Here is a 24,447-nt window from a genome sequence, read left to right on the forward strand (position 1 = left end):
GTACTGTGCTTGCAACACCATCATTATTTTTGATGTAACACAATTTTTGATCGTTCCACCAGAGAATGAGCTTGAATATTTTTCTCGCCGGGAATCATTTCACTTCTCATGGGCCAATGTTTCCTTTTCCAATGCTGGTCTCTTGCCCTGCTGTCCCACAAACAGAGAAAACAAGGAAACTTTGTGTATCCACCTTGCATTCCAAGCAGAAATCCAACCATTTTCAAATCAACGCAAAAGTTCAACTGTGTTCATAATATGAATTTTTTTCCAAAACAAATTTGACTTCGTTAGGCTATACTTATCTTTGAGAGTTATTGAATGTCCAAGTGGTAGCCTACAGATCCATAAACATTTCCATTATGCAATAAAACACATTTTAGACTTCGTTTACAGCTGTCAATAAAAAGTCTCCAATCTTGAGGATTGTATTCTGCTACACCAAACTTTTTAAGAAGACCTTTCACATCGGTACAGTGCCGGTCTTAGGGTATTTCGGGCCCTGTGCGGAATATGCTTTGCGGGCCCCAATGACAATGATCCAATTCAGTAGCGTAACTAGGCATTTTGAAAGGGGAGGGGGTGGTTTGACCAGTGGTGCCAAAGTAGGGGAGATGGGGAGGATATGTTTTGACAATGTTTTGACAGCATCCCCTCCAATAATTTAGAAAAAAATATTTGCTATGAAGTTGTACTTCGATTTAGTTGTTTGCAAGCATCTCGAATTGCTGTTGTTTTTCTTTTACTGATGTTTGATCACAGTTCTAAATTGTCTTGGATTTGACGCCAGACAATGACTCTATATAAATCACTCTAGAGAAATATCGTGATTGTAGTTTGAGAACAATTACAAAAATGCAGTTTCTCTTCCGGAAACATTTGCTGCTAATTTTACCACGCCTTTACAAGCACCACGGCAAAGAAGAGTCCCTGAAAGATTGGGTGGAGGCTCGATGGCAGCTAGACCTACTGCAGACACTCAACTGCATTATAAAATAATTTACAATCAGTTCATGGACAGAGTTATCTCTGAACTGACCGAACGGTTTGAAAGTAACCTGAATTCCGATTCGACAAAGTATAAAGAACTTGCACAAATTTTCAAGACCGGCTTAGTTCCTGAAATGGTCAAAAATTAGCCTGAATTCGCCCCGATAGCTCACTTGGTTAACGCGTAACTTCTGGAACGAAGAGGCTTCAAGCGGCGCAAGTTCGACTCTCGGGGTGTGCGCTTGAGCAACGCACGTTATAAGTAGGGCTACCATATGTCCTCTTTTAGGAGGATTTGTCCTCTTTTTTCATAAAAAAATTGAATTGTCCTCCGAGGACACTTAAAAATCCTCAAATGTCCTCTTTTTTGTTTTGTTATCATTTTCAACAAGGTTTTATTTTTATGTGACCTTGGCGAAAGCTAAATAAGGCTAAGCAACCATACCAAAAAGGAAAAGTATGTTTTCTGTGAGCTGTGGCAGAAGTAGGCTCTCCTTGTGAAAAATGTTTATTGACTTTGAAGTTGACAATACATTGCTTGCTGTGAATATGGTGCATGCATTTATTTTTGTGGAAAATGAAGGCAGTGTTACTCGATGACCATGTCCGATGTGTTTCTATTGTTCGACTCTTGCGTTGCCTATTTGGATTAATAGACCACTAATTTCATTTTCCGAGTTCACATCCTTTGATTGAATGCTTATACTTTCTTACACCAAAGAATTGGATAATGCTTTTCAGCGGTGTGTGAAGTATCTGTCAGAAAAATGTTGGCATTGATGATGCTAAACTGTTCGATCTATATTCTATACCAGCGTGGTCCAACTACAGACCCGCGGGCCGCATGCGGCCCGCGGATAGAGTTTTTGCAGCCCGCGCGCTTTCACAATATTGATTTAATTTGTATTTATGTTACAGAAGGTAATTTCAATTAGAACAAGTAGGCTATAGCATTTGAATAAAAAGTGTCAAAAATTTAATTCAAATTTGTAGACAGCAGGGCCTATACTGTTTCAACCTTTCGTTACGTTTCTAGAAGAGTTAAATGCAGAATTCAGTGATTTACCACTTTATACAAATGTCCGGTGACTTAGTGCTGGAAAAATACTGCAACATTTCTTTGGTCTTTGGAAGGAAATACTATCATTTCTTCAAACAGCACAATTGGGTGAAACACAAATGCACCTAACTCAGTTATGCGACAAAAACTTTCTGTGCAATCTTGCTTTCCTTACAGACATGACAATGCACTTGAATGTGTTAAGCCTAAATTTGCAGGGGCAAAAGCAAACTATTTCACATTTAGTTGGACACATTGAAGCATTCCAGAGGAAACTGCGCCTTTTTGCTATATGCTTGAAAAGTAAGGATTTTTCACCCTTTGATTGCTTGTCGGCTGCATAGTCGAGTGGTGAGAACACTGGAACGGTAATCGAAAGGGCGCCGGTTCGAGACCATTGCGCCTTTTTGCTATATGCTTGAAAAGTAATGATCTTTCACCCTTTGATTGCTTGTCGGCTGCATAGCCGAGTGATGAGAACACTGGAACGGCAATCGAAAGGGCGCCGGTTCGACATGCGGCTGTGTCTGTGGCAGGACACTTGAAGGCATGCCTGAAGGTGGACACGAAGATTGGCTTCCTTGCCTTCCCGTCCACTTAATCTAAATCTTCAACCATCAGGTGTAAGCCTGGATACGACAAACAAAACAAAAAAAACCTTTGATTCTTTGCATGCACTTGTGGTAGATGATTATGAAGCGGAATGCTCCCGTTTTGTGAAAGATAATAAGGATTTATCTTGTGAATTTGAGAATATATTTAAAGATTTTGACAGATTAAAACCTAATCTCCATTTGTATAAAAATCTTATGAATGTTAATGTGGAAACACAGCTACCAGAACTTCAGCTCGAACTCTCCGAACTTCAGTGCAACCAATTCTTGCTGTCAAGGAAAAACGAAACCTCAGACTGCTTCTGGAAATTAGTCAGCAAGGATAAATTTTCCAAACTGAAAAATATTGCATTAAAAATGCACTCAATGTTTGGAAGCACACACATGTCTGAAAGTACATTTTCTAGAATGAAGCAAGTCAAGTCTAAAAACAGAAATCAAATAATAGACGAAACACTGGAAGATAGTCTCCGACTTCCTATCGCACTAACATAGCTACATTGAAATTGATGTAGAAACGATAGTTCAGTTCAGTTGTTTTTATTTCTGACCATCATATCAAAACAATACACGTCAACATAGCAAAGGTCGAGAAAAAGGTAGAAGCGACAAAACGCGAACGTTAAAACGTGCTTGAGACCGAAGTAAGTTATTGATTTGAAAGAAATTTGGAACGGTCGCAACACCTTCAGAAAAATTTAAGATATAAAGGGAAAATTAAAAAAGAAACAATTAAACAATATATATTTAGGTTATAGTTTTATTAGCCCACATAGCTTTAGCTGATATATTTAAGATTTGTATGGACAGTTGCTATGAAGATCGGCCATGGTGCGTTATCAAGAGTGCTGAGTAGTAGTATGCATAGTAGGCCTATGCATAGTAGGCTATGCATAGTAGGCTATCAGAGAAACCTCGACCACAGGCATCTCACTGATAGAGATTTGCAATAAATTTCTATTTGCTATTGTTTAACAATTTCGATTACGCACTCACTATCATTTTATTGGAAATGGCCCGCAAGTTGTCACGTTTTTGTAAAGTGGCCCATAAATCAAAAGTAGTTGGACCACGCTGTTCTATACCAAAACTAGTACAAAGGTGTCTTAAACATGATAGCTAGCTTGCATTAGCTTTTTTTTAAATGATGGCATATTAGAAAATGGACAGAATAGTTCAAACATTGCAGAACTTTTTTAATGAATTGTTAAAAATCGAGCAATTCTTCGTCTGCAACAGACTATGGCTCAAAATGCAAATTTAAACTCATTTTTTCTGTAATGAAAATTAAATGAATAGCAAAATGTTCATCTACTAAATCTGACAAATAAATATGTTATATTTTTAGTTGTCACTTTTGCTACATAGGCCTATAATAATCATCGAAGAAGATGTAAAAATTGTTTAAACGTAAAAATCATTTGTATTTTACTTGCTTACTAAACATGTCTTCTTTTTAGGTGATGAAAATATGGGCCTAGGCCTAACGTTAAGGATTGCTCTCCATTCATCGGCATCTAAAGGATGAAATAATTTCCCGGCAACAAGACTTCAACAATCGGAAACTCCACTCTGTCAATCTCGGTGACCGGGCCTGCGTCAGTAATTCAAAGCCTCTACAAGTATGCGAAACTGCCAGGATTAAGCTCTGCAAGAAGCTTTCCCAGTCCGAGGATAAAGATTGAATCAATCAATTATCCAGGGCTAAATAGACAATCGATGAGTTATCAAATTGATTCATTAAGAAAGGCAACAGGAGCAAAATCTCTGTAGCCTACGCAGGGCCGGATTTAGCTGATGGGGGGCCCGGGGCACTTTTAGATCGGGGGGCCCCCGTGCAAAAAAATTGTTCGCGCCTACGGCGCGTAAAAACCATCTCTACGTCTACAGTAGCATCAGTCCAGTACTGCACAGGATTTTGCAGAAACTTTAAAGGTCAAAAGGAATAAAATAACACAAAATCACATTTTTTTTCCACATAGGGGGGCTCTTCAAAAGTCAGGGGGCCCGGGGCAACTGCCCCCCCCCTAAATCCGGGCCTGAGCCTACGATGCTAAAAGAGCTTACCAGACATTGTCCGAGTTGGAAAAACCTCTCTATTCGCAAATACTCAATAGTTTGTCCGGTAAGCTCTGCTGCTTGTGAGAGGTCGTTTTCCAATCTTCGTAGATTGAAAACCTGGCTGAGAAATACTTTGGGCAGGAAAGGTTGAATGCTAGCATTGTTTGCAACATTCACCAAAATATTCTTAATGACATCAGCATAAGCTAAATGACATTGCTAATGAGTTTTCAATGCGCACGCAATATGTTCGGTTGCGGGCTAACAAGTTCTTGTGATGTGTTTGAAAGTTATTATTTTTGTCATAAATTTGCAGATGTTCTTCTGTAGCTTCGATTGTTTTCAGTCTCCTGACTAGTGACTTTGTCCTATAGTGCACTAAGTGTAGGCCTAGTGGTTCAAGAAGAAGAAAAGTATAACTTCTGTTTTTTTTGGCAAAAACTAAGCATTCATTGGAAGGTCATAGATTTGAATCCCGCTGGGGGCACCAATTTTTCTTTGACTGCTGCAAGATTAAGAAACAAGCATTCACGAGAGCACTGGAAGCACTTTTATCTCCATGATTTCTTATCTGTGGCCTATATTATGCTGTTAGCAGCTAATTTACCGAGGTCCGGTGATTGTTTAATGAACTTAATACCGGTAGCCTACCACTAAAATTGTGTATAAAAATATGCATCCCCCCAATGTTCAAAATCGTCTAAAATTTGTTAAAATGTTGATTTATCCCCCCAACCCTCAACTAACTTCGGCACCACTGAGTTTGACGGTCGGCGGGCGAACACCCAGCGACGGGGAGTCTGGGGGACCTTCCCCATAAAATTGTGAAAAATTGCTTTGAATTTGGGGCATTCTGTGAGCATGTTCAACAAAAATTTGGGTATAAATGTTACTGTAAAATGGTGCTGTCCGGTGGCATAGCAAAAGGACAAGATCATGCTTTCTTTGGCATTTTTCGGAAATAAAGCTATGTCTCTATGTTGAGTCTAGATGCAACCTATTTCGTCCCCTGAAAAATTCGTCCCCCGATTTCGTACCCTGAAATCGGAGTAACAAAATCAAATTTCGACCTATTTCGTCCCCTGAAAAGATCGAGAGAAATTTTGAAATGTTTGCGGCAACTCCGATCAGCTACTTCGGCTCTGTTGTTTTTTTTCGATCTTTTCAGGGTACGAAATAGGTTGCACCCGTTGAGTCTCTATGTTTTCTTGCTGCTAATTCCTTTGTTGAATTTTTCCATTGGAAATGACAAAAATTACTGCATTTTCTGAGTAAATTGCGGGCCCTGTGCGATCGCACGGTTTGCACAACCCAAAGACCGGCACTGCCTATACAATATCATTTTCCTGAGAAAAATAGGGCAAAAATTCGCCATAGCGTTTCCGATAGAAAGTGATTACTGTACCTGGTTCAAAAATATTTTTTTCTTGTCTTGAGTCTTGAAGCTAGTAACTCAGAAGATTCCTTTGATAAATTTAAATCCCTCGCCAAGTCATTGAGTTCTGCCTGAGAAAAAAGTTGACAAGGTAAAATAACAGGAAGAAATTCGATTTCAGCAAGGGTGGAATCGCTGTCAGTGGAAGCTTGCTCGTCTTCGCTGTCCGGAAGTAAATCCAATTGTGGCAACCCTTCAAAATCAAGAACAGGAAGTTTTTCTCTGTGTAGCACTGGCCTGATTGCTGAAGCTAGGTATGGATATTGCAAGGAAGTCCTATTTTTCCTGTTTATGCCTTTTATGTTTACTGCACAAAAATAGTAGTCGCTTTATGATCTTTTGGTTCACGCCACACCATTGGAATGGCAAACCTTAATCCTTCTCTTCTTTTGTTTGTCCATTGACGTAAATGTTCTTTGCAAGTTTTGCAAACAATGCGGAGAGCCCAAGACTTATCTTTATCCCCCAACTTCACTTTAAAGTACGCAAGGTAAGCACCCTGTACAAAATCATCGGTTGGTTTTCTGTTGGGCTCTAGTGTGTAATCACCACATATGTAGCAGAAAATATTTGTGATATTGAGACAACGTCTTCTAGATGTTGTAGCCATAAGCGCTCTAGATTCCAACCCCCCCCCAAGAAAAGCACCATTATGCTGTCTTGATTTGCACCTACTAGCATTTAACACAGAAAACAATTGTCTTGGCATTGTCTGCTTTCATTATTTGTTTTAGAATGTAATGCAAGAGTAATAATAAAGGTTGTAATCCCATAATGACAGGATTAAAACTATTGTCTTTGTGCTACTTTGTAAGGCAATTGTAAAAAAGTCAAAATCACTGTAACTTGAAAATTTGTCCTGATGGATAATAATTAATAACTGATTGCATTTTCGGAATGAACGCCCCAAAGTTAGTCTAAATGAGTTCAAAAATTGCCGGCACCAACAATTGTGTTGGCCAGTGTAGTCAGGATTGAACCGGGGAAGTTTTTAATGAGACAGTGCTTCGGTTAAGTTAGTTTCGGGTGTCATTCAACGGGCGGTAGATGATTCTGATACAGCGTTGATGTCTTTGTGATGTTTAGCGTTGATCCTTATTATAATATGATGTTGCAAAAGATGCTATCCCGAATGTTACTTCAAAAGTGGTGATTGACTGGTTGGAAAGTTCTCATTGGGTGCAGTGAGGGAAGCCCAAACAACAATATTTACACGTACTGTATTTCCTTTGTAGCAAAGAACTGGCGTTTTGCTAAGTTAACGATTTCATTAAAAAAGACTTGTTTGTAGTTTTTCGTTGCCTTCAAGGTCTATGATGCAATTGCAACAGTAGGAAAATTAATTGTACTGATATGAAAGAGAATCAGTTGCTCAGTATCTTGCACAAAAAGAAAAAGTGAGCTTAGGCTACATTTCATATCACTTGCATTTTACCATCATCAGGTGTTATCAGTTGAAGATTTCTATCGAATAGTTAAACTGAAGACGACGAACAAGGAAACATTAGACTTGCAGTAGAGAATACAACCGCGGGCTTTTTGCAACTTCGGTTAAACTATTCCTTCAATAGTTGTTGCACAATAACAACTTCAAAATTAAGTTTATTTGCTGATATCACAAATAATAAAACAACTTTCGTTAAACAGATTAAAAAATCTCATAAGAGAACCTGAGAGAAGTCAGAATGAAGCCCTGACACATCAGACTCATGAAGTATTGGAATAAACAATATTTTGTCCAATTCTTGCATCTTCTAATTTATAATATGAATGCATAATTGCATAATCATAAAAACATAATCACCTCTTGGGTATTTGCTTCAAATAACCGAATTGGGACACAGTGACGAAATACAAGAGATTAGATTAGGAACGCTTTTCAACAATGATTACAAAACTTAAAATTTACTGTCTTCTTTAAAAGAGTACAGACCCACGCTGGGCTACCACGAGTCATGGAATACAAAACATCTTAAGATTTGAATGCATATCGTACATTCTCCATTCAAAATATTGAACATAAAAAAGCTTCATTCGGTTCATATCAAGTTGAGCTACAATTTTGACAATACAAAAAGCACCAAGTTGGGTTTGACACCAATCTGTTGTTGAAATGACTGCAAATAACATCTTGTCCTCGCCACCTCATGGGGTTCAATGGATGGGCATAGTAAACTTTGCTTCCCAAACAAGATTCGCAAGTATCGCTACACAAGGCATGCGTTGATTACACGATTAGCAGGAAAATAAATGCTGGTTCAAAAAACACAAATTCAATCAAAATATCGAATAAAAAAATGAAAGCAACTACAACTCTTGGTGCATAGGACCAGGTAGCCAAGCGATGTTGCACCTGTTATGTCGCGTTCACACCAAATTGCATGTATCGACAAAGATGGAGTGTTATGTAATCCATGATACAAAAAGGTATCAAATTAAATGACGCGATATAAAATACTACATACAACAAACTAAAGCAAAATGAAACTTACATCATCGGGTAACAACAGCCCAAACAAAATCGTTGGGAGCACATGTAGATTGAAACAGTGTAAAAAGTAATGAAATATGATTTGATGAAAATATCTTCATAGCATTTGACACATAGGTGTTAAATTGGGCAGTGAATGACCATGGGTAGAATGTCACAGCAAACAGGCAAAAATGACACGGTTGGCAGTAAAGAAAAAATACGCTTAGTTGGCAACTGGAAGCAATTTTTTAAATCGTTGAAAAAAAAGAAAATACGATTACAATAATAAAAATTGACAAAACAAGGAGGAATACGTTGCTAATATCTACGTCGTTGTCGCACACGAGGACAAGGGTTCACTACAACTCATCTCTGGGCAACTGGGTGGACCACTGAGCCAGGCCGAAAAATGAAACGTCCTGGGCCATGTTGGTTTTTGTTCTTGGATACGTTGTAGAAATGTAAATGTTATCCAGCGCATTCAAGTTCTGGACACCTACATAAAAAGTAAACAACTCAGCGGGTCGCTACTACAAAACTTTCCCCTTCTGATGATGGCAAACAAAACACAAAGTACATCGTAAGCGGTAATTTACATTGAATTGACACTCCGTCAACAACTACTCGACTGCCTTGATAACATCTGATAAGATCGGAGAAACTACAAAATATATATTGCATCAGGCAACTTTCATTATCAATTGACAACAGAACAAATTCCCTTCCGCTTCAGCAAGTTAGCCTGGAATTACCGATCATTGTAGAAGGGCGAGTACACTACAACAGATGACCTAATTCTATGCAGCATCAACACAACAGGGCCGGTTGTGCGCCCTTCCAGACCCAGAAGACCTGTGTTGCGCACCTGCTTACAAGTAGCAATACATAAGGTAAGATGACTCCACAATGGTGCTCAATAAGCAACAGTAAAGCAACCAAGACAGAGCTTAAAGTTTCCAATTCAAGTTGTTTTGGGTCACAAATATGTGAAACCAAAGGCGCGGAGCCCCCCCGTGAATTTAGCTCGGGGTGGCTGCCCCTCCGCAAATTATTTAAAAAAAATCCTAAAGAAATTGTTTGTAAGTTCAAATTTGCGTTAGTTTGACCTTCATTGCGGATCGATCTCAATTAAAAGATCTACTTGTTGCAACAAGAGCGCTGCTCCTAAGATAACAAAAGAAACAGAAGTACGGTAGCTGATAAACGCCAGGTGCCGTTGAAGCATAGTAACAATAATTGAAAAACGTTTTTCTTGATTTCTTCCGCTTTGTTTTTTCTTGGGAGTGTCAATAACGAGGTGCAGTTTGCTCAATTTAGTATCTACCCATCTAAAGTTCAGAGTGACTAGCATATAATTCGAAGTAGCCTACAGGCCTCGAAATTCGTTTTGTTGACGGCGGACAAACGTGTCCGGTCTGAGCAGCTATCTCGGCGGACAAATCAAGTCTCACGGCGGACACACCAGTTTTAGCCGTCGATCGTCATGCTTAATCACTTTATCTTGATAATAATTCTTCGCCATTTCAGAACTATAACTCCGGTTTTAGAAGGCTTTTTAAAAAATCAGTAAAGTCTTTCTGAAAGGCTTTCATCAGACCAACGACTTGCGCTTGAAGAGTCAAAGCGCCGTATAGCTGGTCAACTGCCTGCGAACTGTCACAGGTTGCCTCCGCCCAACTCCAACTGACTGTTTGCCTGTCCTTGCAAACATTGAGCCAGCTGCACTACGGCGCCAACGTGCTGTTCTTTCCCTGAGCCGTAAAGTCCTAGGCCTAAACCCTGGCCATCCGCTACACACAACCACGCTGAGATATCCACCAAAGCAGCGGCTAATATCAAGAAAGCCATTTGTACGCGCTGCACAAGACCTTCTGGCAGCCTCTGGTGGAAGCCCTAGCAAACAGTGGTGCCGCACGGCGTGGTGTGAACAATGGTCAAGCAGCACGTCCCCACTTCGCCAAGTATTCAGATCCCCGACCGAAAGCCAGCTGGGACATGGCCTCTCTAGACTTGCCTCATCAAGGCGTAACCGTTTGCTCACTGGTGTTGGACGCTATGGTGCAGACATGTTGCGTTGGGGCTTGGCAGAGAGTGCTGCTTGTGAGTGTGGCGAAATGCAGACGGCAGCCCACATTATCAAGGATTGCCGGCTATATAGATCACCCCATGGTATGGAAGGCCTTATTTCCATCGATGACGACACCAGGCAGTGGCTAACCAACGGATGCCCTGACATATAGCGACAATACGAGAGAAGAAGAAGCTGGTCAATACGTCACATAACTGATTAACTTCCCCCGAACGAGGTCGTGTGGCTTCTTGCGTCACAATACTCTGTGCAGGAGTTGGAAAATTTCTACACCAACGCTACTATTTTCTGCTGTGCAAAGTTTCACAGGCTTTTTTCTTTAAGTTTATTTTTGCGTGTCATGTGAGCGAAAGTGAATTTTCCTTGGATCTTTTCTTTCTTACTGTAATCCCAAAACTTAACAAATTTTGTTGCATCTTGCTGTAATAGCCTACTCGTATAATCTAATTTAGTAACCAACCTTGCCGTATCATTATTACTCGATCAAAGCCAGACGTTGTGACGTAAAACTTAAACTAAATTGCGCGTGATTAGTGTGGAAGTACCTGTTCTATCGATTCTTAGCGAAGAATTCACCTTTGTTACGCTGATTCAATGTCATCAATCGTTGAAGCAACGTAAAAATCGAAAGTTTTCCTCCTTGAATGGAAGCTAAGGGATACAGTATTCACATTTTCTAGATGCGCGCTAGAATGCGCTGGAAAATATATTATTGCAACAATTGTTCGTGCTATGCAATGACGATTTGTATCGCTAGTTCCTGTGTTATTTCTCGGTGGACAAATATGCCCGATCTAGATGGTACTTCCCGAGGACATCACATGCTGTGACGGCGGACATGTCCGCCGTGAATTTCGAGGCCTGAGCCTACATTATAAAGCTTGGCGATATACAATGGCAGATAGACGCAAACAAACATCAATGCCGACAAACAACCATCAGCATTTTGAATGTAAGCAATCAGTCGGCTAGAAAGTTTGCCCCCCCGGCAATTTTCAAAACCCGGCGCCTATGTGTGAAACAATCACAAGAAACCTCAGAGATATTGCACAGAGGTTGTGCTTACTTGAGATAACCCGATCTCCTATCAAATAAGATTATAAATCTACATAAGTAATGCAAACAATTAAAACGTGAAGGAAACTGAAACAAAGAATATGGAGGTAGAGTTTGAGCGAAAGATTAACATACCTGATGTGAAGCAGGTGTTCCGACGGGATGGTCGCTTGCAACGTAGGAATGTGTTCCCGTTTATCTTCACCTCGTGGCTCAGAAAGTCTGGAGTCGAACCTACAGTGAGCAGCTGGGAAGAAGATTATTGTTAATTTGATGATTGGGTAAAGATGGGGAAAATGCTTCCCCCGAAGCCTAGGTAAACCGGTCTTTAAGAATCGCAAGCGTTTGGTTCAATCGTACGTATGGCCACGTGAAAAAATCTTCAACCGTGCATAAATAATACAGCAGCTTACAACACTGTGAATGAGTAATATTTGAACATTTTTGAGATCAGCACACACCGGTTGAAATATCAGAAAATACAAATTTAAATTTAGAAAAAAAAAGTTTTGGAAAATCTTAACATTTAGAAGAGCTTCTTTAAAACTCTTCTGCCGAATGTGAAATTGTACGCCTAAAGCCTGCTAACACGGGTCTAATTACACTGCACACTTTAGTCAATTATGCACGCTGGATAAACGCCATGATGGTTAAAAAGGTGGAATTGATTGAAGCCAAGAATAACTGACTGTGCCTGCTGATCAAATGAACGCAATAGAGAAAGTTAGTCTCTTTGACTGGAGTGGCACTCAAAGCAAAAGTTCATGATTTGAAACAAAAGTTCATGATGAACTATCGTTAAAACATCGTTTCAACTGATGATACCTGACTATAGATGTAATACACTCCGCCTCTTTGCAGCTGTACGGTTCCATTATGACGAAAATAACGAAAATTATCTGGCGAGCTCCATGATGCTTTAACCCAGTGAACTAAAACGCCGTCTGATAATTAAAATTGGAGGTTATACATATAATGTATACTGTGTATAAATATTATAGCTAATACAGAAACGATATTATGGGCTAAGTAAATTAAACTCGCCTTATTGCTCAATTACTGAAAAAGGCAACGAAACATAATGATACCTTTGTTAGATGAAGCATGCGTCGACCCATCCCCATGCAAATGAATTACTGATGACGTGAACTAGATAATACAAGAACACAGTTGACGAAAAGTATGTAATTTTACAAGTGTAGGCCTACTTTTGGAAGGATTCTCAAAAGCAAGGTACCGCAGATGAAGCAACGTTCTACGTCTACAATCTACAGTACATGTACATACTGATTCAACGACAGAAAATTGTGAAGCCATGAAAGTTACAAGATGTCGTTTTAAAGGTACACAATGCTAAAAACTAAGATCTCAATGGAAAACTTAAGGTAAGTTAAGGTATTTTTATTAAAAAAAAACTTGTAAAATAACCACAACGGTTATGAAACAAAAATCACGTTTAACGTGTGCGCTGATTTATGTGCTTAGCCAACTAACAACTTCAGCGTTTACAAGCTGAGCGCAATGATTACATTTCCAAAATAAAAAAAAACTTCTCCTTGATGTAATTGTGAACATGTTAGATTGTTAGTGTTGAAGTTATGGTGTGCTTGAATACACGACAATGTTGACAACATACAAAGTTTGCAGATGACGTTTCAAAGATCACAGTAAATTTTTCGCACCCCATGTCCGGGAGATCCTTCAATGCCTGGTGAGCCAGGTAATCCAGGTGGGCCGGGAAGCCCCACAGGACCTTGTGGGCCAATGATTGATAATCCAGGCAGACCTATGGGCCCGCGAGATCCTGGAGAACCACGTGGCCCAATCGCTCCATCTCTTCCGTCCCTTCCATCTCGACCTGGTGTGCCTAAAAAATATATCTATATTTCTTCAAACACTTCCATCTGACTAAAATTACTTACGTTCGGAGATTCTTCAATTTATTTCCCGACACAAAACAACAATCAATGCAAAGGAATATTTCAAAGGTTTGCACTGGTCTGCTGTTGTGCCTTCGCCAGAGAAAAATAACTACATCTGAAAAAAAATAACTGCTTATTCCTTGATTCAGTTAACCGCTTATACGTTTGTGGTGCATTGATAGAGCAAATAGAACTGTCTGTCAACCAAAGTTCAATAGTTCTTTTTGTAGTATAACTTTTTGTTGTAAAAAAAATTACAGATTAAACTTTTAAGTATATACTACTGGGTGATCCAAAAGTAACTCCATATTCGAAAATAACTGTAATTTATTCTTGAACTGTAATTTCTCCAATTAATGAATATAAGAAGAAAATATATTGCATGGAGTTTTATTTAAAGTTCAATATGGCCACCATCATTCACCACAAGCTTCTCAAGTCGACCATGAACAGCATCAACTGATTTCACAAGAAACTCTTGCGGGATGAAACTCACAACTTCACAAATTCTTGCTTCAAGTTCTTCCAAATTTTTTGGTTTGGTTGAGTAGACTTGTTCTTTTAACCAACCCCAAAGAAAAAAGTCGCAGGGTGTTAAATCAGGAATTCTGGCTGGTCATTCGTGTAAACCAGGACAACCCATTCATTTTCCAGGAAACTGGGCATTCAGCCATTCTCGAACAACAATAGCAAAGTGTGGAGGAGCTCCATCTTGCATGAAAATTAAATCTTCAATATTATCCCAAGCACTGATAATTGGCCAAATTTCATTTTTCAGCAATGCATGGTGAGGTACCTTTCGGCATTCATGGTACCATGAAGGATGAACGGACCTACTACAATCCTATCCGAACTCATTCCACAACATACCGTTACCTTGGGTCGATTCTGCATATTTTCAATGGTAACACAAGAATCTTCTCCAGCCCAGTAGTGACAGTTATGACGGTTCACAAACCCACCTATGTAGAATACTGCTTCATCACTTCAGAGTATATTTTTTAAGCAATCTGGCCAGTCTCCAAACCAAGTCAACATCATCTCTCCAAACTCCATACGAATGTTGCAGTCTTCGGCAGAGAGTGCTTGGCAGTAGTGTGGCTTCCAAACACGCCATTTAAGCTCATTTTTGAGCACATTACGCACACAACAAAGGAAAGTCCACTTTCTCTTGCTGCTTGTCGAATTTACCTTTTCGGGCTACGGTAAACATTTCTTGAACAAGTTGCACTACCTCAGGCTCTGGAATTTGGAAGGGCGACCGCTTCTTTGAGTATCACTCACAGATCCTGTAGTCATGAGTTTTGCATGACAATTTGAATTTTTGATCATCTTTGGGTCAATTTGAGCATGTCTTCCCTTAATGGTTCTCCACCATCTTTGTACTTCAACAGTGGATCTCCAAACTTCGTAACGTGCACCTAGCAGCGGCACGTTCCTGCACAGTAAGACGTCCAGCCATTTTTGCAGGGCTTTAAAATTTCAAAGAAATTAACAAAGTTAAAAAACGAATTCACATAACATATCTGAAAAAAAAACAAGATCATAGATTTAATTGCCAAACATTAAGTATCTTACAAACAAAAATTAAGAAATAAGATTGCAGGATTTGAATAAATTGTGAGTATTTTCAAATAGGGAGTTACTTACGAATCACGTATACTTTAACAGCCTATTTACTATATTAGCAAATTGTTCAATGCAACTAACTCGAACTTAATCTAAATGGCAGTTTCCGGTTTTGTCTTCTCTTGAAAGGTTGTGGAATAGCACTGCGACGTTGGCGCAGTGTGATAAGTTTTTGGGTCCCATCAGCATCTTGATTCTTCCCTCTTGAATATTCCTGCTTCATAGTCATCTATAAGGGAAATGGTAATAAGCACATTAACATAAAAAAAAAACAAAAAAAAACAGAACAATGAATGGTAAAACAACTAACTTGCAGATTTTCCAAACAAGAGCGGCACTTTCTGTTACGATTAACTGTAGTTAACTCAACATAATTAAATTACAATTCCAGCACAAAAGGAGAAAAATATAAATTGAGGTTTAGCATATGAGTACATTGAGTAGCCTATGCTACATTTATAACTCCAATATGAGTTCACCACAAGAAAATATGGCTTTTGATTATATAATTAAAAAAAAAAAAATTGTGCTAAGAAATAATTTGAATTTGTTAAAAATAAAAACTTGAGAAAAAGGCAGAAATTTGTCACTAAGCTAGGACATAACAATCATTTGAGATGGATGCGAAACAGGATCACGTCACGTTCACACTTTCCAAAATAAATTCTCATTGACTTATTTATCATCACTCTTGAAACCCATCATCTCATCCGAAACTTCAAGACAACTCTTTACTTTCCTTTCACTGCACTGAAGAGATCCTTAAGATTGAAACAACGGCCTCTGTCTGCAGTTAAAAATGTCTTCTTAGACATTATCTTTTAAAAAAATAAACAAGAGTCAATAAGTCACCACTTTATGTGGAGCTACATATGCACTTGAGAGGTTACTGTTATTTCTTGATTCACTTATTGATTTATGCATATCAATTTGTATCCTCTGTGGATCCTTCTCTTGTATCATGGGCCAATCATAATAGTTATAGATGTTTGTGGTACAACCCTTCCGGCCTTCGTTTTCTTTGAAAACTATATTTGCCAGTAAATATTCTAAAATACACACCTGAAAATTTGCTTGGTTATTTAGCTGATGTACGTCATCAATGTCAAAGAACATACTATGAGATTTGTTTATCTCACTTTGCATCAACTGAAATATAAAAAACCATGATATAATCAACATATCGGTAAGCTACATCAATGAACAACAACTTCACTAAAGTTACTCCTACCCTTACTTCAATAATTTTCCTTCTGTAATTTAATAGAAGGTTCATGCTTCAGTTTTTGAAACACAACAACAGGCCTTTAAGCTCCTTTATTTTTTCGGCGACCAAGCATGGCCTACCAAAGATCTTTCTTGGGGACCAAAATATTCACGCTCAGCAGCCAAAGTTAAAAATCCGTAAAAATTTGTGTTTTTAAAAATCCGTTAATTTATACCATGCTTTTTGCATTCATTCAGGTAACAATGCAAATAAGGCCCTGAAACATATTTGAAGTTGCACATATTTAGTTGTACTGCCTCCCAAAAAGGTGTAAAACTAACATAAAGTTTTTATAGGTCATCGATTAACCTTTTTGCGAAACTTTATCAGCAATATTTCTTGACATACTTTGCCTTGTTTACGAAAAAGTTGCGAAATCCAGTGAAGAGAAAACATTTTCACAATTTAACGCAAGTGGAGAAAAAATTTCAAATACCAACAGAGTGAAGAAATGTTTGCTTGTGGAAGCCGGCGACCTAACACGGCCTACCGGCGTGGTAGTATCAGAGGCCATTTGACAACTTCTTGGCAGCCATGGCTGCTAGGAGCTTCGAGGCCTGCATTAACGTCTGTTAACTTTTCTACAACTTTTTTTGTTACGACATACAAATTGAACTGTAGCACTAAATAGAAAATTGCTTTTTAAAAGCTATCTGGAAACAATGTATTCAAGTATTTAAAAAAAAAAACGAGTCAGATTAAATAGGCTATATGCAACATAAGGAATAACTATATATATGGTAAGAGCATATGTATATTATAATTAGGGCAACCAATTTTTTGACCTAAAAACTTGAAATTTTGACTTTATAATTTACAAATTTTGACCTAATTTTGACCAATAACTTTCTGCGTTTGCAACCCGAATGCGAAATACAAAGCATATAAGAAATCGAACCGTTAGGTAAGGATATCTTCTTTTTCTAATGAAATATGAGAAAAATGTTGAAGACTCAACGACACCACAGCTAACGAACAGGTAATGAAAGTCACTCGAACAACTGCAAAAACTAAATATGGAGTGCCTTTAAATATCCCGAAATTACTGAGAGGGTTCTGCAGTATTATACTTCAACATCAAGTAATGTTTCACATTATCGCCTTTGAAGTTCCTGTCTTTCGCCAAAATTTTTCATAAAATAGAGAAGCTTCTCTCTACTGATACAGAAGTTGCCAGGGAGTTCCTCAACAAGCTATAAAAATGCGGTGAAATATCATCTCGTCCCATTTTCACAATGCACTTGATGTCATTTCTTGAGATTCTTGCTTGAATATATTTTCCAATTAGGCAGCCATCAACACCAAAGTTAGGGGACCTCATTTTCTGGTAAGCTTCTTGAATGGTGCATCGGCTGTCTTCCATCTTCTGAATTAAATCAAACAGTGCCCTGTACTGCTCCTCTATTTCTACAAGGTGAGTAGCTAAATTGGGAGCTTTTACAGCATCTTGAGCATGCCGCAGCAAGACACCACCATCATGGAAGCCTTCCACAATATTTCTTACTTTAGGTAGACTTCTTGAATAATAGAAAGCAGCTTTCAACCAAGTACCCCATCTAGTTACATTTGGCTGTGGAAGTTGGCCAACGGAAGTAAAACTAGCTCTTTTTGACCTGTTTTTAATGGTCACTGCTTTAACCCTGGCAACCAACTCATCAACAGCAGGGTAGTTGGCTAATATTCAATCGTCAGTAGTGGCCCCAACAAGATTATTACCTCAGAAATTGCAACAGATGGATTATTACGTCAGAACAGCAGCAGAAATTGCAACAAAAAATCAGTATCTGCGTAACTTTAATAAAATATCAATAGAGAGAAGAAAAACTACGTTAAAAGAAAATTTTGACCTAACCATGCATTTTGACTTTTTTTTTACTTAATAACTTTGAAACCTCTCTTCGTGTCAGCCTGAAATTTAGTTTATGGACGTTTTATAAACTTTGAACAGAGCAGAAAAATTTTGACTTTATTGACTTTTGGTTGCCCTAATTATAATTGTATAAAAGATTCAAAACATTTGGAAACTTTTAAACTGTAACACAAGAAGCACAAGAGCAGTGGTACACCTCTAAATTTTTGCTCCTAAGCTATGATTATTGTCTATGTGTGTATTTGCAACCATTTTTTTTCAAGGACCTCAGAAAATTATATTTGCTAACATTAACAGTTTTTTTTTATTAGAAAGATGTTTTTATACACTTAAGCAAATAATAATTTGGTGGCATTGTTGTGTGTATTAAAATTACAATAGCACATTTTGTAATTGCTGTTTTAATTCCAAAATGGGTCCGAACACCACTGTCATTCTGGCTAATATAACCCTGTGCAATCCGTTCAATAAAACAACCATAAAAAATGCACGATGAATAATGCTAAGACAGCAACAACATGCGGACCCTGATGAAAGCACTTCTTGTTGACATATTTATTTTTATGCTGCTTAAAAGTCAGGATGCCATTTTTAATTTCTTTTTATAAAAAAACTGTTTTTCTCGAAACTTAATTTGAAAACCAAAATACAAGTCACATAGTTTGCGTAAAAAGATAAAACATACACAAGCTATGACAACATTATCTATTAATAAACTGCTAATTTTTTTTTGGTCAGATTATTTTCAATTGTCCACCCGAAAAGCTCAGTTGGATAGTGCGTGACTTAAAAAACTTCAAGATCAAGCGACGCTGGTTCGACTCTCGGGGTGAGCGCTTGAGCAATGCATGTTAAGGATTGCTCTCCATTCAGCGGCATCTAATGGATGGAATAATTCCCTGGCAACAAGACTTTAAAAATCAGAAAACTTCACTCTGTCAATCTCGGTGTCCGGGCCTGCGTCAATAATTGAAAACCTCTACAAGTATGCTAAACTACCGTACCAGGATTAAGCTCTGCAAGAAGCTTTCCCAGTCCGAGGATAAAGATTCAATCAATCAATCAATTACAAAATATTTAAAAATTTGTGAAGTTGACGCAATTACCTCGATGTTCGCAAATACGCACTTCAACCCTATATCAACTTCATACTGTTAATTCTAACCACAATCGGCTGCTTAGAAACGCTTGTTAGGAAGTTGTTACTTTGATGAAAAGTTGTTTTAAATTAGTCCATAAGATAATCAAGAAGTAGGTGCAGATATAATAGCTTTACAATAACAACTTACCAAAAGCTCTTCTCTTAATTTGTACACTTCCGATGATAACTGGACAAACATGATAATACCTGTAACTAAAATCAACAGCAACAGGGCAATAGTGCTGCTCAGCCAAATAAAAGTCAATGAAAAATGAACTTGATGCTTCTTTTTACTTTTTAGATAAGGATAGCCAGTAATATTTTCATGAAAAGTTTGTCCAACTTGAGCAGTATTGCGATATCCAACATTACATCCATCTTTTCCAGAAGAGTTAATGTAACTCACTTCACAGTCCAAATTAGTTGCCATTATTTGCAGATGAATTAGTTTGCACTGCAGAATTAGGCTAGCTTAAACGCTTGTATACCTTCTGAAACCAGACATGCAAGCAAAAGCAGCCTAGCAACTTTTACTACAGAAAAGTGCACATCACACCTGCTAAAAGCATAAGTTGCCAGCAAGAGCAAACAGCAACCTCTTTGCAGCAACTTTCTTTACCAGCGTTGCCAGACTTCAAAGAATTTATTTCCACACAGGGCAACAACTGCCAGAGATTAAACAACATTGTTACGTTCACCGTTCGCACCTGGCTCTGGTTCGCACCTTTATTACATCATTGTTTTCTAGATTCAAAATCGGAAGTCGATGTATAAATAACCTCGAGTCATAGCAAGGAAAACAAATTGTTTTCCTTGTTTCGAGCATTTAAAAGCCATCGTTTATCAAATTACCGTCTTCATTATAATAATTCTATCTCTATGTATGCTATTATCTAGTTTTGATGGCTGCCATGTCATCTGATTGTCTTTATCGTTCTGAATACTTTCAGTTCTTCTAACTTGTAACACTACCGTACCATTATACCGTCTGTAAACTTGTAACAGTAGATAGCCTATATTAGTGAGATTTTGTGCATTTGCAGTTTGTGTATTACTTCGTTGTTATTTCGTTGTTGTTGTTCGTTATTTGTGCATTTGCAGTTTGTGTATTATTTCGTTGTTTTGTTTTGGATATGGACAGCTTTGTCTGATGCAAATAAATTATTATTAAAGAGAATGTCCCCACTCCCCACCAGTGCCGGTCTTAGGGTATTTCGGGCCCTGTGCGGAATATGCTTTGCTGGCACCAATGACAATGGTCTAATTCAGTAGCGTAGCTAGGTGTTTTGAAAGAGGAGGGGGAAGGATTTGCGGGCGGCCGGCAAAGCCTAACGGCGTGTTCGCCGAAGACGACACCCAGCGGCGGAGGGTCTGGGGGGGCCTCCCCAGAAAATTTTAAAAAATTACTTTGAATTTGGTATATTCTGAGCGCATGTTTAACAAAAATTTGGGTATGAATATTACTGCAAAGTGGTGATGTCCGGTGGCAAAGCAAAAGGATACCGGTACATGCTTGTGAATCGAATTGAATTTTTTCCATTGGAAATGACAAAAATTACTGTATTTTCTGAGTAAATTGCTGGCCCTGTGCGATCGCACGGCTTGCACACCCAAAAGACGGGCACTGTCCCCACTGATTGATAACCCCTGTTGATAATTTATGCTATAAACAGAGTTTTTGAGGCAACCAACCTCAACTGAGTGATTTGTTTTGATGTTAAAGCAGCTACGTAATGCCCATTGTGTTGTTATTTGTGAACGCTGCTTCCTTTAGTCGTTTATTTGTGCGTCAGCAAAATCTTACATTTTTGTCGACTCTGTGTTTCTTGACGTTGAATCAACGTAGTTAGAAGTTTTCGTCGGTAAAGGCATCTTGTAGCTTTTTGCGTAGGCTAGGCTATGACGTTATCATTTGAATCATTTCTCTTCTCTTTTCGTACAATAAATGACGTCTGTTCTTAGCGAAGTTCATAAATTTAAGATAACATTCGTTAACTACAGTAGCCTACATGAACGTATCAGTGCTATCGAGAATCGATTTAGTAGTTATAAGAATCGCCCGACAAAATTTCGGTGAGTGTATCTTGCTATTTGATTATAATCATTCGCTATCTCCGCTTGCAGCAGATTGCGAATCAATATGGGTTAGCCTACTTGACAATGTTGACATGGTTCCATGTGATTTTATGAGCGTACTGCTTCCATGCTGGCTCAAGGCAGATTGGAAGAGGGTAATATGTCACCAGATTATTACTCGATTTCTCCTCACTGCGTTATGCAAGAAAGAACACAATCGGTAGGCTACCCTTTTTAAAGTCTTTGGTATGACCTGACCTGGAATCGAACCCAAATGCTATTTCATTATTGTTCATTGTTTTTTAATTGTTGATCAACCGAGCACATTTTCGATAAAATGTTGAATAATTCGGTTCTTCTGACGTAACATCGATTTGTAGATTTGTTTGTGGTTTTGTAGTTTCCTTTGATTCTCACTGATCATAGCCTAGATGCTTACGATTTGAACGTGTTTATAACGTAATTCTAAGCGCAATTATTTCATGTTAGTAGCTAAGGTCTTTTTGTTTACAGAAAGATCGTGATCAACGATAGAAGATAACGACTCGAGGGTCGGACTGTCTTGCTATATCACACGTCTACGACAGTGGCGGATTTAGGGCAACATTTTAGGGGGCGCCAAAGAAGTATGGAACAACCTCGCCGCAAATGGCTTGGACATTTTTTTTGCGTTTTTTTCAGTAAAATTGCCTATCTAAGTCAGGTAGGCTACCAGTCATTCCACATCACAAATCGACACCACAACTGACAATCAGTTGTAAAGTTGAGGCAATGCCATAATGCCGCTCGTGGCAATTAAAAGCAATAGGCTAACGAACGTGAAATGATAATTTAGGTATTTTCCTCTAAAACTTTAGGCTATACAACACTACAGTGATTGCTCCAAATTGAATGAAAAGGGGTAACTACTAAAATCCATTTCAATAAATCACCAACCTAGAGTGCCTGAAGCTCATTGGTGCATAGCCCATAAAAATGCATTATAAAAAACATTTAAACGGTGAGGCCGAGGTGTAGCCTACTTAGTAGGCCTACAAGTGAGTGGTACTCAGTTAAGATATTGCGAATAAAAAAATAGTTCAAATATGAACAAAGCGCTTGCAGCAATAAGAGTCGACTATTTCTATTTTGTAGAATAAGCGAAATCGGGCCTATGCCCTATCAGCAAAACAAAATATTGTGAACTGACAATGATGCAATTGAGCAAAAGAACAATACGACTACTCATGCTGATAATGTTGCAAAAACGTCTCAATACGTAATTGTAATTTATAACAACGTATAAAAATGACATTAGATTTCCTCAAACAAGTAATTCGATCACCAACATGTTTTGAATAAATACATAAAAAAATAAATTGGAATTTTAGGGGGCGCCGCGGCGCCATTTTTTTTTTTTTGTTTGTTTGTTTATCTTTATCCTGCATTGCGGGAAAGCGGACTTGAGCGCTATGCATCGGTGCTGCCATACGTAAATCTGCCCCTGGTCTACGATATACTGGGTGGTATCGTTTGTAGGCCTACATTAAAGTTTTCATTTGTGTCTTCGCCTACTTCTCATCTATGGGTGTGAGTTCAGTTCACGGGCAGAACTAGGAATTCATTTTCAATACAACAAACATGATGCGCTCTACTGGTGCAAATTAAGCTAAACTATCACACGATGTATAAAGTGACAATCTGTTTTTATTCCGACGTTTCGTCAGTCAGACACGACTGACTTCTTCATGGAGCTGGACCAGGTAGCGACTACCTGTCTAACATGGCAAAAAACAGGACTATGTTGCTGAAATTAACTAAACATACAAAATGAAAATTCAACTTCTAAACGAAAAATTATCGCGGGCATAGTCTAAACTAGAAAAAGGGGCATTTTGCAACCGTCAAGATCGTGACGGCCATTTTGACGGAGTGGTCTCGCGACCCGGTAGCAACCTTTTCGCAACTCAGTGGTTAGGGACCCCTGATTTTGAGTGTCAGTTGTAAGACTAAGGCTGTTTTGGGCCTTTGATTTTGTTGAAAACCTGGACACACAACACGAGTATAGGCTTTGTCAGTAAAGGACTGGAGAAATGTAGCCTTATGGAACGCTCTGACAATGAAGGGTAGCTTACGGTAAGCCTCTTCCTTCTGACTGGTAGAAATCCAGTATGAAATAAAATTTGTTCTTGACATCGGAGCTTCAGACAGTTGGTTTGGTTTTGAATCTTTATCCTCGGACTGGCAAAGCCTTGATAGGTTATTCCTGGCAGTTCCGCATACTTGTAGAGGCTCCTAATGCAGGGCCGGTTACTGAGATTGACAGAAGTTTTCCGATTGTTGTTGCCGAGAAATTACTCCATTCACTAGCTGCCGCTGAATGGAGAGCAGTCCTGAAATGCGTTGCTCAAGCGCGCACCCCGTAATCTTGAGCCGGGCGCGTAACCACTGAGCTAACGAGGAGAACACAGTTAATCTTAATTGCCATGGACATGAATCAGGGGCGGATCCTGCATGCAATCTTAAAAAGGGGGGAGGATTTTAACAAAACAAAGTGATGCGTGGGACTACATTAATCTGACCCTGCAAATATACTGAACGGAATATAATGTTACTTTTCTGTGTTTTAGGGGGAGGCGATACCCCCCTAGAACCGCCGCTAACAGGAATCAATGCTATGTTTCCACAACACGTTTCTAGGAAGAAAAAGTGCATTACTCAAGCGCACATTCTGAGAGTCAGACTATGGTTGCTTAATTGTTCAAACCTTTTTATCGAACCGGCC

The 24,447-nt window shown here is 38.7% G+C and overlaps 1 protein-coding gene across 1 annotated transcript; it reads right to left on the reverse strand.

The window, feature by feature from the left end:
* Positions 1 to 7,749: 7,749 nt before the first annotated feature.
* LOC145768829 (uncharacterized) lies at positions 7,750 to 20,180 on the reverse strand. The gene is made up of 8 exons (XM_082580428.1): positions 19,756 to 20,180; positions 16,392 to 16,478; positions 15,411 to 15,558; positions 13,461 to 13,645; positions 12,867 to 12,927; positions 12,604 to 12,722; positions 11,914 to 12,025; positions 7,750 to 9,129 (listed from the first exon to the last, which is right to left on the reverse strand). Exons 1-8 carry the CDS (start codon positions 20,035 to 20,037, stop codon positions 8,993 to 8,995), a joined length of 1,131 nt encoding a protein of 376 aa, XP_082436554.1. The 5' UTR covers positions 20,038 to 20,180; the 3' UTR covers positions 7,750 to 8,992.
* Between the last annotated feature and the right edge of the window lie 4,267 nt (positions 20,181 to 24,447).

This window comes from Aplidium turbinatum, chromosome 4 (assembly GCF_918807975.1).
Source record: "Aplidium turbinatum chromosome 4, kaAplTurb1.1, whole genome shotgun sequence".
NCBI classification, from domain to species: Eukaryota; Metazoa; Chordata; class Ascidiacea; order Aplousobranchia; family Polyclinidae; genus Aplidium; species Aplidium turbinatum.